Raw genomic sequence first — 15,854 nt, 5'->3', positions numbered from 1 at the left:
ACCCGGGGCATCTCCTGCGGTCAAGGCCAATCAGAGATGCCTGTATCTCCATCCTTCACGTGTGTCCATGGCAACAGCGGGTCCATGGTCCAAGCATCCTGGGTGCATCCGAACTGATGGAGTGGGATTAAACCAGCACCTCGGGCTTTGGGGGCCTCCGAGGATGGGGTGGGCTCCTTCCTGCCTTCCTCAAGGGGTCTCCCTCCCATCCACACCTCATCCCATTGGGAAGAGCCAGACACACCCCCCCCCCCCCCCCCCCAATTTGCTTTTGGCCTCAGCACCACCAGGAGGGGCTTTCCCCTTCATCCAATGGATGGAAGAGCATGGGAAGAGGGAAGCAGCACAGGGAAAAGCAAGGAAAAGAGGGAGGAGAACAGGCACTGCGAGGGGGAGAGGCCACTTAAAGGGAGGAGCCAGGGTGAGCCCTATTTGTCCCTTGGTCCTTGCAGCCCTCTCTCCTCCTTCGGTAGCCACCGGCTCTGTCTTTCCCATTGGGACCATCCTGCTCTTCCCAGGAGCTGCCTCATTGCATGGCACCACCAGGGATTCTCCATCTCCCAACCCCTGGAAGCCTGGGTTCCTTCCACGGGAGCAGGATGGAAAGGGGGCTCTTCCTCTTGGCATGGCTTTGGGGTAAGCGTTCGCCTCCGGTGCTGGGGTGCAGGGTCCTGGATAGGGGGCTCGGGATGGATGGAGCCCCCTCGTTCCAGGCATGGAAATGGAGGGGGGGGGTTTATGGCTGGGATAAGATCCAGGAAGCTTGGCATTGGGAAAGGAGCTCGGGGTTGGGGACTCGGGGAGCCGAAGGGCATCCGGAGATGGAGAGGCGTTGGCAAGGCAAATACACAGGGATCAGCCCTATGCCAACAGGGAAGCAAAGAGAGAGCGGCCTCTGATTGACGGGGGTAATCCCAAAGGTAATCCTGCTGCCTCCCTTCCCCTGGGGCCATAGGGCGGGTTGGAACCAGCACCCAAGGGTGAGTGAACAGAATAGAGCCTCTCCCCCTCCCAGGAAGAGCCATTCCAGCCTCCAAATCAGTGCCAGCCAATAACCGACCCCAAAAAGGGGGGAAAGAATGGGGTGTGAAGTGGAGGGAAGGGATTTGGAGATGGAGGGAAGGGATTTGGAGATGGAGGGAAGGGATTTGGATATGAAGAAGTGAAGGGAAGGGATTTGGATATGAAGTGATTTGGATATGAAGTGATTTGGATATGAAGGGAAGGGAAGTGATTTGGATATGAAGTGATTTGGATATGAAGAAGTGAAGGGAAGTGATTTGGATATGAAGGGAAGGGAAATGATTTGGATATGAAGAAGTGAAGTGATTTGGATATGAAGGGGAGTGATTTGGATGGGAAGAAGTGAAGGGAAGGGATTTGTATATGAAGTGATTTGGATATGAAGGGAAGTGATTTGGATATGAAGTGATTTGGATATGAAGGCAAGGGATTTGGATATGAAGGGAAGTGAAGGGATTTGGATATGAAGGGAAGGGAAGTGATCTGGATATGAAAAAGTGAAGGGAAGAGATTTGGATATGAAGTGATTTGGATATGAAGTGATTTGGATATGAAGGGAAGGGAAGTGATTTGGATATGAAGTGATTTGGATATGAAGGGAAGTGATTTGGATATGAAGTGATTTGGATATGAAGGGAAGGGAAGTGATTTGGATATGAAGTGGAGGGAAGTGATTTGGATATGAAGAAGTGAAGGGAAGTGATTTGGATATGAAGGGAAGGGAAATGATTTGGATATGAAGAAGTGAAGTGATTTGGATATGAAGGGGAGTGATTTGGATGGGAAGAAGTGAAGGGAAGGGATTTGTATATGAAGTGATTTGGATATGAAGGGAAGTAAAGGGATTTGGATATGAAGTGGAGGGAAGGGATTTGGATATGAAGAAGTGAAGGGAAGTGATTTGGATATGAAGGGAAGGGAAATGATTTGGATATGAAGAAGTGAAGTGATTTGGATATGAAGGGGAGTGATTTGGATGGGAAGAAGTGAAGGGAAGGGATTTGTATATGAAGTGATTTGGATATGAAGGGAAGTGATTTGGATATGAAGGGAAGTGATTTGGATATGAAGTGATTTGGATATGAAGGCAAGGGATTTGGATATGAAGGCAAGGGATTTGGATATGAAGGGAAGTGAAGGGATTTGGATATGAAGGGAAGGGAAGTGATCTGGATATGAAAAAGTGAAGGGAAGAGATTTGGATATGAAGTGATTTGGATATGAAGTGATTTGGATATGAAGTAATTTGGATATGGAGTGACTTGGATATGAAGAAGTGAAGGGAAGTGATTTGGATGGGAAGAAGTGAAGGGAAGGGATTTGGATATAAAGAAGTGAAGGGAAGGGATTTGGATATAAAGAAGTGAAGGGAAGGGATTTGGATATAAAGAAGTGAAGAGAAGGGATTTGGATATGAAGAAGCGAAGGGAAGGGATTTGGATATAAAGAAGTGAAGGGAAGGGATTTGGATCTGAAGAAGTGAAGGGAAGGGATTTGGATATAAAGAAGTGAAGGGAAGGGATTTGGATATAAAGAAGTGAAGGGAAGGGATTTGGATCTGAAGAAGTGAAGGGAAGGGATTTGGATGGGAAGAAGTGAAGGGAAGGGATTTGGATGGGAAGAAGTGAAGGGAAGGGATTTGGATATAAAGAAGTGAAGGGAAGGGATTTGGATATAAAGAAGTGAAGGGAAGGGATTTGGATATAAAGAAGTGAAGGGAAGGGATTTGGATATAAAGAAGTGAAGGGAAGGGATTTGGATATAAAGAAGCGAAGGGAAGGGATTTGGATATAAAGAAGTGAAGGGAAGGGATTTGGATATGAAGAAGCGAAGGGAAGGGATTTGGATGGGAAGAAGCGAAGGGAAGGGATTTGGATATGAAGAAGCGAAGGGAAGGGATTTGGATATAAAGAAGTGAAGGGAAGGGATTTGGATATAAAGAAGTGAAGGGAAGGGATTTGGATATGAAGAAGCGAAGGGAAGGGATTTGGATATAAAGAAGTGAAGGGAAGGGATTTGGATATAAAGAAGCGAAGGGAAGGGATTTGGATATAAAGAAGTGAAGGGAAGGGATTTGGATATAAAGAAGTGAAGGGAAGGGATTAGCGAACGAGCAGGGGGTTTAAAGCTCATTGCAAAAGCATCCCATGCTTTCCAACAGCCCCAAAGAGAGGAGCCAGCAGGATTTGGGCTGCAGCCCTTGCTCTAAGGGCGCTGAGCTGAGCATCCAAAGGCCATGGGCACCAAAGCTGCTCAACCACGGTTTAAGCATCCGCCAGCACCTTTCTTTGGCATCCCAGGTGGATATCCCAACAAAAGCCTGGGTTTTCCCTATAAAGAGGCTCTTCTCTCTCTCAGCTCATATAGGAACGATGCCGATTGGGAGCACCCGCCCCACTGCATCGCTCCACGACCCCAACGCTCTCCTTCCTTTGGGCTCCAGGTGCTGCCATCCCGGCTCCCATCCGGCTGACGGGGGGCCCCAGCCGCTGCGTGGGGCGGCTCGAGGTGCTCTGGGAGCAGCAGTGGGGCACGGTGTGTGACGACCGCTGGGACCTGCCCCACGCCGCGGTCGTGTGCCGGCAGCTGGGATGCGGGGAAGCGTTGGCGGCGCCGGGATCGGCTCCCTTCGGACGAGGAGAGGGTCCCATTTGGCTCGATGACGTGGAGTGCAATGGCACCGAAGGCGAGCTCTCGGCCTGCAGGACCAGACCCTGGGGAGAGCATAACTGTGACCATGGGGAGGATGCAGGGGTCGTGTGCGCAGGTAAATCACAGCAGGGCTCTCCCCATAGGGCGAGGATTTGCTTCCAAAGGCCTGATTGGTCCATCGGGATCATCTATAGGGATATGGGGAGGAGAAGATGCAGGGGTTGTGTGCGTGAGTAAATCACAGCAGGGCTCTCCCCATAAGGCAAGGATTTGCTCCCATGGCTTGATTGGTCCATCAGGATCATCCATAGGGATGTGGGGAAGAGAAGATACAGGGGTTGTATGTGGAGGTAAATCACAGCAGTGCTCTCCCCATAGGGTGAGGGTTTGCTCCCATGGCTTGATTGGTCCATCAGGATCATCCATAGGGATGTGGGGAGGAGAAGATGCAGGGGTTGTGTGCGTGAGTAAATCACAGCAGTGCTCTCCCCATAGGGCAAGGATTTGCTCCCGTGGCTTGATGGTCCATTGGGATCATCCATAGGGATGTGGGGATGAGAAGATGCAGGGGTCATGTGCATGGGTAAATCACAGCAGGGCTCTCCCCATAGGGCAAGGATTTGCTCCCATGGCTTGATTGGTCCATCGGGATCATCCATAGGGATGTGGGCAGGAGAAGATGCAGGGGTCATGTGCATGGGTAAATCACAGCAGGGCTCTCCCCATAAGGCAAGGATTTGCTCCCATGGCTTGATTGGTCCATCAGGATCATCCATAGGGATGTGGGGAAGAGAAGATACAGGGGTTGTATGTGGAGGTAAATCACAGCGATGCTCTCCCCATAGGGTGAGGGTTTGCTCCCATGGCTTGATTGGTCCATCGGGATCATCCATAGGGATGTGGGCAGGAGAAGATGCAGGGGTCATGTGCATGGGTAAATCACATCAGGGCTCTCCCCATAGGGCAAGGATTTGCTCCCATGGCTTGATTGGTCCATCAGGATCATCCATAGGGATGTGGGGAAGAGAAGATACAGGGGTTGTATGTGGAGGTAAATCACAGCGATGCTCTCCCCATAGGGTGAGGGTTTGCTCCCATGGCTTGATTGGTCCATCGGGATCATCCATAGGGATGTGGGGAGGAGAAGATGCAGGGGTTGTATGTGGAGGTAAATCACAGCAGTGCTCTCCCCATAGGGTGAGGATTTGCTCCCATGGCTTGATTGGTCCATCGGGATCATCCATAGGGATGTGGGGAGGAGAAGATGCAGGGGTTGTATGTGGAGGTAAATCACAGCGATGCAGTCCCCATAGGGTGAGGATTTGCTTCCAAAGGCTTGATTGGTCCATCGGGATCATCCATAGGGATGTGGGGAGGGGAAGATGCACGGAGACCTCAGAGCAGCTCCCGGTGTCCAAAGGGGGCTCTAAGGATGCTGGAGAGGGGCCTTCATCATTGATTATAGTGAAGGGATAAGGGGTGATAACGGTGATATGCTGGTGATGATGGTGATGATGCTGGTGATGATGATGATGATGATGATGATGATGATGATGATGGCGATGATGCTGGTGATGAAGCTGGTGCTGGTGATGCTGGTAATGCTGATGGCGATGATGATGATGGTGATGATGGTGGTGATGCAGGTGGTGATGATGATGATGCTGGTGATGATGACGGTCATGATGATGGTGATGATGGTGATGATGGTGGTGATGATGGTGATGATGACGGTCATGATGATGGTGATGATGGTGATGATGCTGGTGATGATGATGATGCTGGTGATGATGGTGATGCTGGTGATGATGCCAGTGATGATGCTTGGTGATGATGATGCTGGTGATTCTGATGGCAATGATGATGCTGGTGATGATGTTGATGGTGATGATGCTGGTGCTGGTGGTGATGATGCCGGTGATGATGCCGGTGACGCTGCTGGTGATGCTGATGGCAATGATGATGCTGATGATGATGATGCTGGTGGTGATGATGCCGGTGATGATGCCGGTGATGATGCTGGTGATGATGCTGATGGCGATGCTGGTGATGATGATGATGGCAATGCTGCTGCTGCTGGCGTTGCTGCTGCTGCCACAGCATTAAGATGATGGATTTAAACATGCCACTCTCCATTCCCATTTCCCCCCCCCCCCCCAATTCTCTTCAACCCAGGGCCTTCATCCCCGGTGCCGGTGAGGCTGGTGAACGGCTCCAGCCGCTGCGCTGGCCGGGTGCAGGTGTTCTACGGCCGCCGATGGGGCACGGTGTGCGACGACCACTGGGACGTGAGGGACGCCGAGGTGGTGTGCCGGCAGCTGGGTTGTGGGGCCGCCCTCTCCGCCCCCCCCGCCGCTGCCTTTGGCATGGGCCCGGATCCCGTTTGGTTGGATGATGTGGGCTGCAAGGGCACCGAAGCCGCCCTCTCCCAGTGCGCCGCGAAGCCTTGGGGGACCCACAACTGCGCGCACCGCGAGGACGCCGGGGTCGTGTGCGCGGGTAAAGGGGGCTATGGGGTGGAGGAGGCCCCGTCCCTGAGCCCAGCATCCGTGGGGGGTCGGGAGATGAAGAGGGATCCATCCTGGAAAGCCCTCGTTGGGATGCTCCCTTGGTAGAGCATCCTTGGTCACTGCAGAGAGGGGCTTCGGCATCCCTCACCCCATTGAATGCAGTCCCTATGGAAGGAGCCTATAAGAAACCTGGAGAGGGGCTTTGGAGAAGGGATGGGGCAATGGGAATGGCTTTAACCCGGCAGAGAGGGGGGGGATTGGGATGAGCTCTTAGGGAGATCCCTATGAGGAGGGTGGGACATGGGAATGGGCCCAATGGAGAAGCTGGTCCGAGGTGTCCCCATGGCAAGGGGATGGATCTGGATGGGCTTCAAGCTCCATCCCATCCCAATCCACCCCGGGATGCTTCCCCATTGGAAGGACTCATCGGCCACATTCCGCACCGGAATCCTTTCCCCATGGATCGTTTTTTCCCTCTCCCTTCCCTTCCAGGCCATGTGGAACCTGCCCCACTTCGCTTGATGGGGGGCTCCGAGCCCTGCTCCGGACGAGTGGAGGTCTTCTACGGGCAGCAATGGGGAACGGTGTGCGACGATGGCTGGGACCTGAGGGAGGCCAACGTGGTCTGCAGGCAGCTGGGCTGTGGCAAGGCTCTGAGGGCCTCCCATGGGGCTGCCTATGGGGAAGGATCAGGCCCCATTTGGCTCGACGATGTGGAATGCGAAGGGACCGAAGATGCTTTGGCCCAATGCAAAGCCCCTGCCTGGGGAAGCCACAACTGTGGGCACAGAGAGGATGCTGGCGTGGTTTGCACAGGTACCCAAGGCTTGGGATGGGGCAAGGGGAGGCTCTCTGGGGGGGGGGAGACCCGTTCAGGCACATCCTGGTGCCAGCAGCATCCTTCCATTGAGTGCATTGTGGGTACCAGGAGCATCCTTCCATTGAGTGCATTCTGGGTACCAGAAGCATCCTTTCATTGAGTGCATTCTGGGTACCAGCAGCATCCTTCCATTGAGTGCATTCTGGGTACCAGCAGCATCCTTGCATTGAGTGCATTGTGGGTACCAGCAGCATCCTTCCATTGAGTGCATTCTGGGTACCAGAAGCATCCTTGCATTGAGTGCATTCTGGGTACCAGCAGCATCCTTCCATTGAGTGCATTGTGGGTACCAGCAGCATCCTTCCATTGAGTGCACTGTGGGTACCAGCAGCATCCTTCCATTGAGTGCATTCTGGGTACCAGCAGCATCCTTCCATTGAGTGCATTCTGGGTACCAGGAGCATCCTTCCATTGAGTGCATTGTGGGTACCAGAAGCATCCTTCCATTGAGTGCATTCTGGGTACCAGCAGCATCCTTCCATTGAGTGCATTCTGGGTACCAGCAGCATCCTTCCATTGAGTGCATTCTGGGTACCAGCAGCATCCTTCCATTGAGTGCATTCTGGGTACCAGCAGCATCCTTCCATTGAGCGCATTGTGGGTACCAGAAGCATCCTTCCATTGAGTGCATTGTGGGTACCAGCAGCATCCTTCCATTGAGTGCATTCTGGGTACGAGAAGCATCCTTCCATTGAGTGCATTGTGGGTACCAGCAGCATCCTTCCATTGAGTGCATTGTGGGTACCAGCAGCATCCTTCCATTGAGTGCATTGTGGGTACCAGCAGCATCCTTCCATTGAGCGCATTCTGGGTGCCAGCAGCATCCTTCCATTGAGTGCATTCTGGGTACCAGCAGCATCCTTCCATTGAGTGCATTGTGGGTACCAGCAGCATCCTTCCATTGAGTGCATTCTGGGTGCCAGAAGCATCCTTCCATTGAGTGCATTGTGGGTACCAGAAGCATCCTTCCATTGAGTGCATTGTGGGTACCAGCAGCATCCTTGCATTGAGTGCATTCTGGGTACCAGAAGCATCCTTCCATTGAGTGCATTGTGGGTACCAGCAGCATCCTTCCATTGAGTGCATTGGGGGTACCAGGAGCATCCTTCCATTGAGTGCATTGTGGGTACCAGCAGCATCCTTGCATTGAGTGCATTCTGGGTACCAGAAGCATCCTTCCATTGAATGCATTCTGGGTACCAGAAGCATCCTTGCATTGAGTGCATTCTGGGTACCAGGAGAATCCTTCCATTGAGTGCATTCTGGGTACCAGAAGCATCCTTGCATTGAGTGCATTCTGGGTACCAGCAGCATCCTTCCATTGAGTGCATTGTGGGTACCAGAAGCATCCTTGCATTGAGTGCATTCTGGGTACCAGCAGCATCCTTCCATTGAGTGCATTCTGGAGGCAGAGGATGCAGGCATTCAGGTATCCTCCATCTCTGCCCTATCCCAATTGGCATTCCTTGGTACCCAGCTTCGAGGCAGGATGCTGGGGCTGGCGCCTCCTTGCTCTTCACCCGCATCCCCTTCTTGTCTTGGCCGAGTCCAAGGGGGTGATGCTGGAGCTGGAGCTGGGTGTTTTTTGGGGGGGGGGATGATTCCCATCTTCCAACTGGAATCGCTTCCCTGTCTCCGGGCGTTATCTCCACGTCAGGCCCATTCAAGCTCCCTTTCCATCCTTGTCATTCCAGGCGGGATCTAAGCCCCATGGCTGGGGAGGAGAGGGGTGGTTTTGCCTTCAAGCCAAGCAAAAGGGAAGCTCTGAAGTCCATGGGGCACCGAAGAGAACAACCGAGGCTCGAGTCGACCCCATTCCCAAGGGATGCCCCCCCCTTCCCCACACCATTGGGGGCATCCCTTGGGACCCATTGCAGGTAATGAAGAGCGATGGGAAGCGCATGGAGGCACCGTCCCCTTGTGTCCCCCCCCCCAGACCCCCTCGTTCATGGCCCTCGAGGCCCTTTGAGCCCTTCCCTCCCCTTCCCGAGCCCCTTCCCAGGCTCTGGAGCGGCTGCAATAAAGGCGGATGCGAGCCCCACGCTCCCGTGGTCCATGGGGCGCGAACTCCATGGCGACCGCCGCGGTGCCGGCATCACCTGCGCCCCAACGGGAGCATCCCCACAGCATCCCTCGTGGCACAGAATGGGGGGGGGCTTCCATAGGAACAGCACGTCCCAGAACATACGTGTCCTGTGCACACACGTGTCCCCATGCACACACGTGTCCTGTGCACACACGCGTCCCGTGCACACACGTGTCCCCATGCACACACGTACGATGCACACACGTGTCCCCATGCACACACGTGTCCTGTGCACACACGTGTCCCCATGCACACACATACCATGCACACGTGTCCTGTGCACACACGTGTCCCCATGCACACACATGTCCCCATACACACACGTGTCCCCATGCACACACGTACCATGCACATGTGTCCTGTGCACACCCATGTCCCCATGCACACACATGTCCCCATGCACACACGTGTCCTGTGCACACACGTGTCCCCATGCACACACGTGTCCTCTGCACACACGCATCCTGTGCACACACGTGTCCCCATGCACACACGTCCCCATGCACTCATGTGTCCTATGCACATACATGTCCCCATGCACACACGTGTCCCCATGCACATAGATGTCCCCATGCACACACACATGAACACACGTCCCCATGCACATACATGTACCACGTGCACACACACGTGAACACACATGTACCACGTGCATACACACGTACCACGTGCACACACACGTGAACACACGCGTACCACGTGCACACACATGTACCACATGCACACACATGTACCACGTGCACACACACGTGAACACACATGCACCACGTGCATACACACGTACCACGTGCACACACACGTGAACACACGTGTACCACGTGCACACACATGTACCACGTGCACACACGCGTACCACGTGCCCACACACGCAGACGTCCCCGCGCACACTTGCCCCGCCCCCACCCCGTTCCCCTCCCTCAGCCCCGCCCCCCGGAAGTGACGTTACGGCGCAGCGCGCGAGCGCGGCCGGAAGCGGCTCCGGGGGAGGTGGCGGCGGCCGGTGGGGAACGGTGAGAACGGGAACGGGAACGGGAACGGGGATGGGGATGGGGATGGGAACGGGGATGGGGATGGGGATGGGAACGGGGACGGGGATGGGGATGGGGACGGGAACGGGGATGGGGATGGGAACGGGGACGGGGATGGGGACGGGAACGGGGACGGGGATGGGGATGGGAACAGGTATGCGAACGGGAACGGTGAGAACGGGAACAGGGATGGGAACGGGGATGGAGATGGGAACAGGGATGGGAATGGGAATGGGGATGGAAACGGGAACGGGGATGGGAATGGGGATGGGAACGGGAACAAGGATGGGAACGGGAACGGGAATGGGGATGGAAACGGGAACGGGGATGGGAATGGGGATGGGAACGGGAACAAGGATGGGAACGGGAACGGGAATGGGGATGGGAACGGGAATGGGAGGATCCATTGCGATGTTGAAGGTGTGTGGGGGCTGAGGTACCGGAGGCTCCGGGGGTGAGGGGGGGCCGGGGGGGGGGGGGTGAGGGGGGGGGAGTAATGGCGGGGGGAGAGAAACTCTGTTAGGAATGGGGGGTGCTGGGATGAAGGACTGGGATGTGCTGGGATGAAGGACTGGGATGCGCTGGGATGAAGGACTGGGATGCGCTGGGATGAAGGACTGGGATGTGCTGGGAGGAAGGACTGGGATGTGCTGGGATGAAGGACTGGGATGCGCTGGGATGAAGGACTGGGATGTGCTGGGAGGAAGGACTGGGATGCGCTGGGATGAAGGACTGGGATGCGCTGGGATGAAGGACTGGGATGTGCTGGGAGGAAGGACTGGGATGCGCTGGGATGTGCTGGGATGAAGGACTGGGATGTGCTGGGGTGAAGGACTGGGATGTGCTGGGATGAAGGACTGGGATGCGCTGGGGTGATGAACTGGGATGCGCTGGGATGAAGGACTGGGATGTGCTGGGATGAAGGACTGGGATGTGCTGGGGTGAAGGACTGGGATGCGCTGGGGTGAAGGACTGGGATGCGCTGGGATGAAGGACTGGGATGCGCTGGGATGAAGGACTGGGATGCGCTGGGATGTGCTGGGATGAAGGACTGGGATGTGCTGGGGTGATGAACTGGGATGCGCTGGGATGAAGGACTGGGATGTGCTGGGGTGATGAACTGGGATGCGCTGGGATGAAGGACTGGGATGCGCTGGGATGAAGGACTGGGATGCGCTGGGATGAAGGACTGGGATGTGCTGGGGTGAAGGACTGGGATGCGCTGGGATGAAGAACTGGGATGCGCTGGGAGGAAGGACTGGGATGTGCTGGGATGAAGGACTGGGATGTGCTGGGGTGATGAACTGGGATGCGCTGGGATGAAGGACTGGGATGTGCTGGGGTGATGAACTGGGATGCGCTGGGATGAAGGACTGGGATGCGCTGGGATGAAGGACTGGGATGCGCTGGGATGAAGGACTGGGATGTGCTGGGGTGAAGGACTGGGATGCGCTGGGATGAAGAACTGGGATGCGCTGGGAGGAAGGACTGGGATGTGCTGGGATGAAGGACTGGGATGTGCTGGGGTGATGAACTGGGATGCGCTGGGATGAAGGACTGGGATGCGCTGGGGTGAAGGACTGGGATGCGCTGGGGTGATGAACTGGGATGCACTGGGATGAAGGACTGGGATGCACTGGGATGAAGGACTGGGATGTGCTGGGATGATGGACTGGGATGCGCTGGGGTGATGAACTGGGATGCGCTGGGGTGATGAACTGGGATGCGCTGGGATGAAGGACTGGGATGCGCTGGGATGAAGGACTGGGATGTGGTGATGGACTGGTATGTGCTGGGATGAAGGACTGGTATGTGCTGGGATGAAGGACTGGGAGGTGCTGGGATGAAGCACTGAGACGTGCTGCGATGATGGATGGTTCATACTGGGAAGGATTGGGATTTACCATATGGTTACTGGAGCATACTGGGGGGTTCCGGTTGCAATGGGCTTTGGGAGGCTGATGTGACGGAGCGTCCCCTCGATCCCACAGGGAATTCCTACCAGGAATTCCCCCGTGGACCCCTCACTGCCCCCCCCGCCCCCCCAGCTGCTCCCTCCCGTGCTTCCAGGATGGAATCTCGCCCCATTCCCAGGATTGGGCTCGGCCGTGGCCCCGTCTCCCCAGAGCCATCCCTATAGGAACCTGTGAGTGTGTGGGGGATCCCCATGGAGAAGCCATCCCCATCCCCTCGCTGCCTGCTCCATCCCATCGCTCCTCTCCTCCCAGCTGCCATGGAAGAGCGAGCGGAGCCTTTATCCCGGCGCCTTCCCATCGGGGCTGAGGCTGATGGTGAGGAGGAGGAGGAGGAGGCAGCCGGGACGCAGCCGGCGCGTGCTGCGGGCAGCGCTCCGAGCCCTGGCGATGGAGGAGCCTCCCCGCGCCGGCGCCGGCACCGCCGAGGCCTCAAGGCCGAGGCCGGCGCGGCTCCCGCGTCCCCGGCGTGCCGGGAAGAGCCGGGGCCTTCCCGCGGGAAGCGGCTGCGCCTGCTCTGGATGGAGGACGGAGCGCGGAGCAGCGACGACGACGACGACGACGACGAAGAGAGCGGCTCCACCGGCGTTCCCCGTGCCAAAGGCGACTTGGTGCAGCTGATCGACGAGCGCGGCATCTACTCGACGGCCAAGCTGGTGCTGGAGGAGGCGGTGGCGGGGCTGCCGTTACCGTCGGCGGCGGTGCCCCCCGGCGCCGAGCTGGAGATCCGCGAGGTCATCGTGGACGAGAAGCCCTTCCAGTGCGCGGTGTGCGCCAAGGCCTTCAAGCGGGCTTGGGAGCTGCTGAGCCACGAGGTGGTGCACAACGAGGAGCGGCCCTTCCGCTGCGCCCTGTGCCAGGCCTCCTTCAAGCGGCACTCGGACTTCAAGAGCCACGGCCTGGTGCACACCGAGGAGCGTCCGTTCCGCTGCGAGCTCTGCGGCAAGCGCTTCAAGCGCTCCTCCAACCTCCAGGAGCACCGGCGCATCCACAGCGGCGAGCGGCCCTTCGCCTGCCCGCGCTGCGCCAAGAGCTTCAAGACGCCCTACGAGCTGCAGCGCCACGCGCTCACCCACTGCGCCGAGAAGCCCTTCAAGTGCGCCGACTGCGGCAAGGACTTCCCCACCTCCAACGCCCTCCTGCTCCACCAGCGCCAGCACTGCGACGACAAGCCCCACGTCTGCGGCGTCTGCGGCAAGAAGTTCACCTACGGCCACAGCCTCAAGGTGCACGAGCGCGTGCACACGGGCGACCGGCCCTTCGTCTGCCCGCTCTGCGGCAAGGGCTTCAAGCAGTCCAACGCCTTGGCCTCGCACGAGCGGGTGCACACGGGCGAGCGGCCCTTCGCCTGCAAGACGTGCGGCAAGGCCTTCAAGCAGTCCTCCTACCTGGTGATCCACGAGCGGGCGCACACGGGCGAGCGGCCCTACAAGTGCGAGGCGTGCGGCAAGGCCTTCGCCCGGCCCTCGCTGCTGCTCCAGCACCACCGCGTGCACAGCCAGGAGCGGCCCTACGAGTGCAGCTTCTGCCACAAGTACTTCAAGGACTTGGCCTACCTGGCCGTGCACGAGAAGGTGCACACGGGCGAGACGCCCTACAAGTGCGGCGTGTGCGACAAGGGCTTCGCGCACCCTTCCAACCTGCTGCAGCACCAGCGCGTGCACCGCGACGGCTGAGCGCGGCGACGGGCAGCGCCTCCTTCGGACCCACAGAGGATCGGGGTGGGCATCGCCTCGTGGGGCGCCGGGAGAGCGGCGTCGCCCCGTGGGGCGCCATAAGGGCATGGTGTGGGCGTCGTCCCATGGGACGCCGTAAGAGCATCGCCTCGTGGACCACCATAAGGGCATGGGGTAGGCATCGTCCCATGGACCCCATAAGGGCATGGGGTAGGCATCGTCCCATGGACCCCATAAGAGCATCACCTCATGGATCCCCATAAGAGCATCACCTCGTGGACCACCATAAGGGCATGGGGTCGGCATCGCCCCATGGACCCCATAAGAGCATCACCTCATGGATCCCCATAAGAGCATCACCTCGTGGACCACCATCAGGGCATGGGGTAGGCATCACCTCATGAACCCCATAAGAGCATCACTTCATGGATCCCCATAAGAGCATCGCCTCGTGGACCACCATAAGGGCATGGGGTAGGCTTCGTCCCATGGACCACTATAGAGCGTGGGGTAGGCATCACCTCATGGATCACCATAAGAGCATCACTTCATGGACCCCATAAGAACATGGGGTAGGCATCACCCCATGGACCACCATAAGGGCATGGGGTAGGCATCACCCCATGGACCACCATAAGGGCATGGGGTAGGCATCACCCCATGGACCCCATAAGAGCATCACCTCACGGATCCCCATAAGAGCATCACCTCGTGGACCACCATAAGGGCATGGGGTAGGCATCGCCTCATGAACCCCATCAGAGCATCACCTCACGGATCCCCATAAGAGCATCACCTCGTGGACCACCATAAGGGCATGGGGTAGGCATCACCCCATGGACCACCATAAGAGCATGGGGTAGGCATCGTCTCACGGACCCCATAAGAGCATCACCTTATGGAACCCCATAAGAGCATCACCTCATGGACCCCATAAGAGCATGGGGCAGGCATCGCCTCATGGACCCCATAGGAGTGGACACCTCCTGAAGCCTGCTTGGCTTCCGTGGCCCATCCGTGTCCCGTGCTGCCGATCCTGCTTCCTCCCCATTCCCACCCCATCCCAATCCCGACGTTCGGGTTGGGTCCTGCAAGCGGGCCGCAGCGGAGCAGCATCCTTCATCCTCCTCTCGGATGAGCCCCGTGGTGCTGAGCACGGGGACCTGCGCCTATGAGGACACAAGGGCCTTGTCCTGATGCCCCTTGGACTCCTGGAGATCCCAGATCCACGTGTGTGTGTCCCCCCCATTCCATAAGGTCCCTGTAGTACTTGGGGGGTGGGATGGGGTTGGGATGTGCGCACTAATTACAGGATGCTGATTAATGGGGCCCTTGGCTCAGCACCCTCGTGGGCTCCTTGGTGGCCTTCAGGCATGGGTGGGAGGTCACTTGGGCGAGAGCCATCGCATCCCTCTTGGGGGGGGTGACGGAGTGATGGGGCCCCTCTTGGGGATCAGCCAGGCGATGGATCCCCCTATGGGGATGCTTATGGGCTCCCCGGCTCCTTCCCTTCCACCTCCTCTTTCAGCTCTGGCCCCATTGAGTCTTGTGGGGCTGGGATTTGATGCTGGGGGGGGGTTCTCAACGTCCTGTATGGCCCATAGGGTGCTGGGTGCATCTCAGCAGGTTCCCATCTGCTTTATCCACCTGGGGGCTGTGGGGCCTGGTTGGCCTCCAGCTCCTCTTCCAGCAGAGCTTGTGTCCCTCCTAATCCCATATATCCCATATATCCCCATGGATTCCTGCTCGGAGATGAGCATCCTGCCCTATGGGACCTCCACCCTTTGGCACCCTGAAAAGGGGGTGTTTCCTTCCTGATGGGTGTCCTGCATGGGGGATGAGGACCATTGCTGCTGCCTGCTCCCAGGAATGCCCGTCTTGGACCTTGTGTATGTGGGGGTCCCGTCCGTCCCCCCATAACCAGCACTCGCCCATCGCATCCAAAAGGTTGGGGTCCCCCTTTTAATTGCTCCTCCTGAGCCATGGGGGCTGATTTGTGGGGGGTCCCCCCAAGTCCTTGGTGCTT

At 57.1% G+C, this 15,854-nt stretch overlaps 3 protein-coding genes across 3 annotated transcripts; 2 read left to right on the top strand and 1 right to left on the bottom strand.

Annotated features, from left to right (window-relative positions):
• Window positions 1–538: 538 nt before the first annotated feature.
• Window positions 539–7,165, top strand: LOC133264061 (scavenger receptor cysteine-rich domain-containing group B protein-like). Its single transcript, XM_061443963.1, has 4 exons — window positions 539–636; window positions 3,467–3,790; window positions 5,851–6,174; window positions 6,678–7,165. The coding sequence occupies exons 1-4, from the start codon at window positions 600–602 to the stop codon at window positions 7,163–7,165; spliced, it is 1,173 nt and encodes a 390-aa protein (XP_061299947.1). The 5' UTR covers window positions 539–599.
• Window positions 7,166–8,750: 1,585 nt separating this feature from the next.
• LOC133264060 (uncharacterized) lies at window positions 8,751–12,061 on the bottom strand. Its single transcript, XM_061443962.1, has 3 exons — window positions 11,830–12,061; window positions 10,752–11,023; window positions 8,751–8,804 (listed from the first exon to the last, which is right to left on the bottom strand). Exons 1-3 carry the CDS (start codon window positions 12,059–12,061, stop codon window positions 8,751–8,753), a joined length of 558 nt encoding a protein of 185 aa, XP_061299946.1.
• A 351-nt stretch (window positions 12,062–12,412) lies between these two features.
• LOC133264059 (zinc finger protein 501-like) lies at window positions 12,413–13,835 on the top strand. Its single transcript, XM_061443961.1, has one exon. The coding sequence runs from the start codon at window positions 12,413–12,415 to the stop codon at window positions 13,826–13,828; it is 1,416 nt and encodes a 471-aa protein (XP_061299945.1). The 3' UTR covers window positions 13,829–13,835.
• The last annotated feature ends 2,019 nt before the right edge of the window (window positions 13,836–15,854 follow it).

Source organism: Pezoporus flaviventris, unplaced genomic scaffold (genome assembly GCF_033815535.1).
Source record: "Pezoporus flaviventris isolate CSIRO_AGI_PZ_B2104156 unplaced genomic scaffold, CSIRO_AGI_Pfla_v1 ptg000583l, whole genome shotgun sequence".
NCBI lineage: Eukaryota > Metazoa > Chordata > Aves > Psittaciformes > Psittacidae > Pezoporus > Pezoporus flaviventris.
The sequence above is the reverse complement of the archived record's forward strand: the minus strand, read 5'-3'. Positions and strand labels throughout refer to the sequence as shown.

Coding starts and splice junctions, on each gene's coding strand:
- LOC133264061 (XM_061443963.1), top strand. CDS start 600: ATGGAAAGGGGGCTCTTCCTCTTGGCATGGCTTTGGG. Junction 637..3,466: donor CCTCTTGGCATGGCTTTGGG/GTAAGCGTTCGC, acceptor TTTGGGCTCCAG/GTGCTGCCATCCCGGCTCCC. Junction 3,791..5,850: donor TGCAGGGGTCGTGTGCGCAG/GTAAATCACAGC, acceptor TCTTCAACCCAG/GGCCTTCATCCCCGGTGCCG.
- LOC133264060 (XM_061443962.1), bottom strand. CDS start 12,061: ATGAACCATCCATCATCGCAGCACGTCTCAGTGCTTCATCCCAGCACC. Junction 11,024..11,829: donor CATCATCCCAGCACATCCCA/GTCCTTCATCCC, acceptor CCTTCATCCCAG/CACATCCCAGTCCTTCACCC. Junction 8,805..10,751: donor CTTCATCCCAGCGCATCCCA/GTCCTTCATCCC, acceptor CTTGGCTTGAAG/GCAAAACCACCCCTCTCCTC.
- LOC133264059 (XM_061443961.1), top strand. CDS start 12,413: ATGGAAGAGCGAGCGGAGCCTTTATCCCGGCGCCTTCCCATCGGGGCT.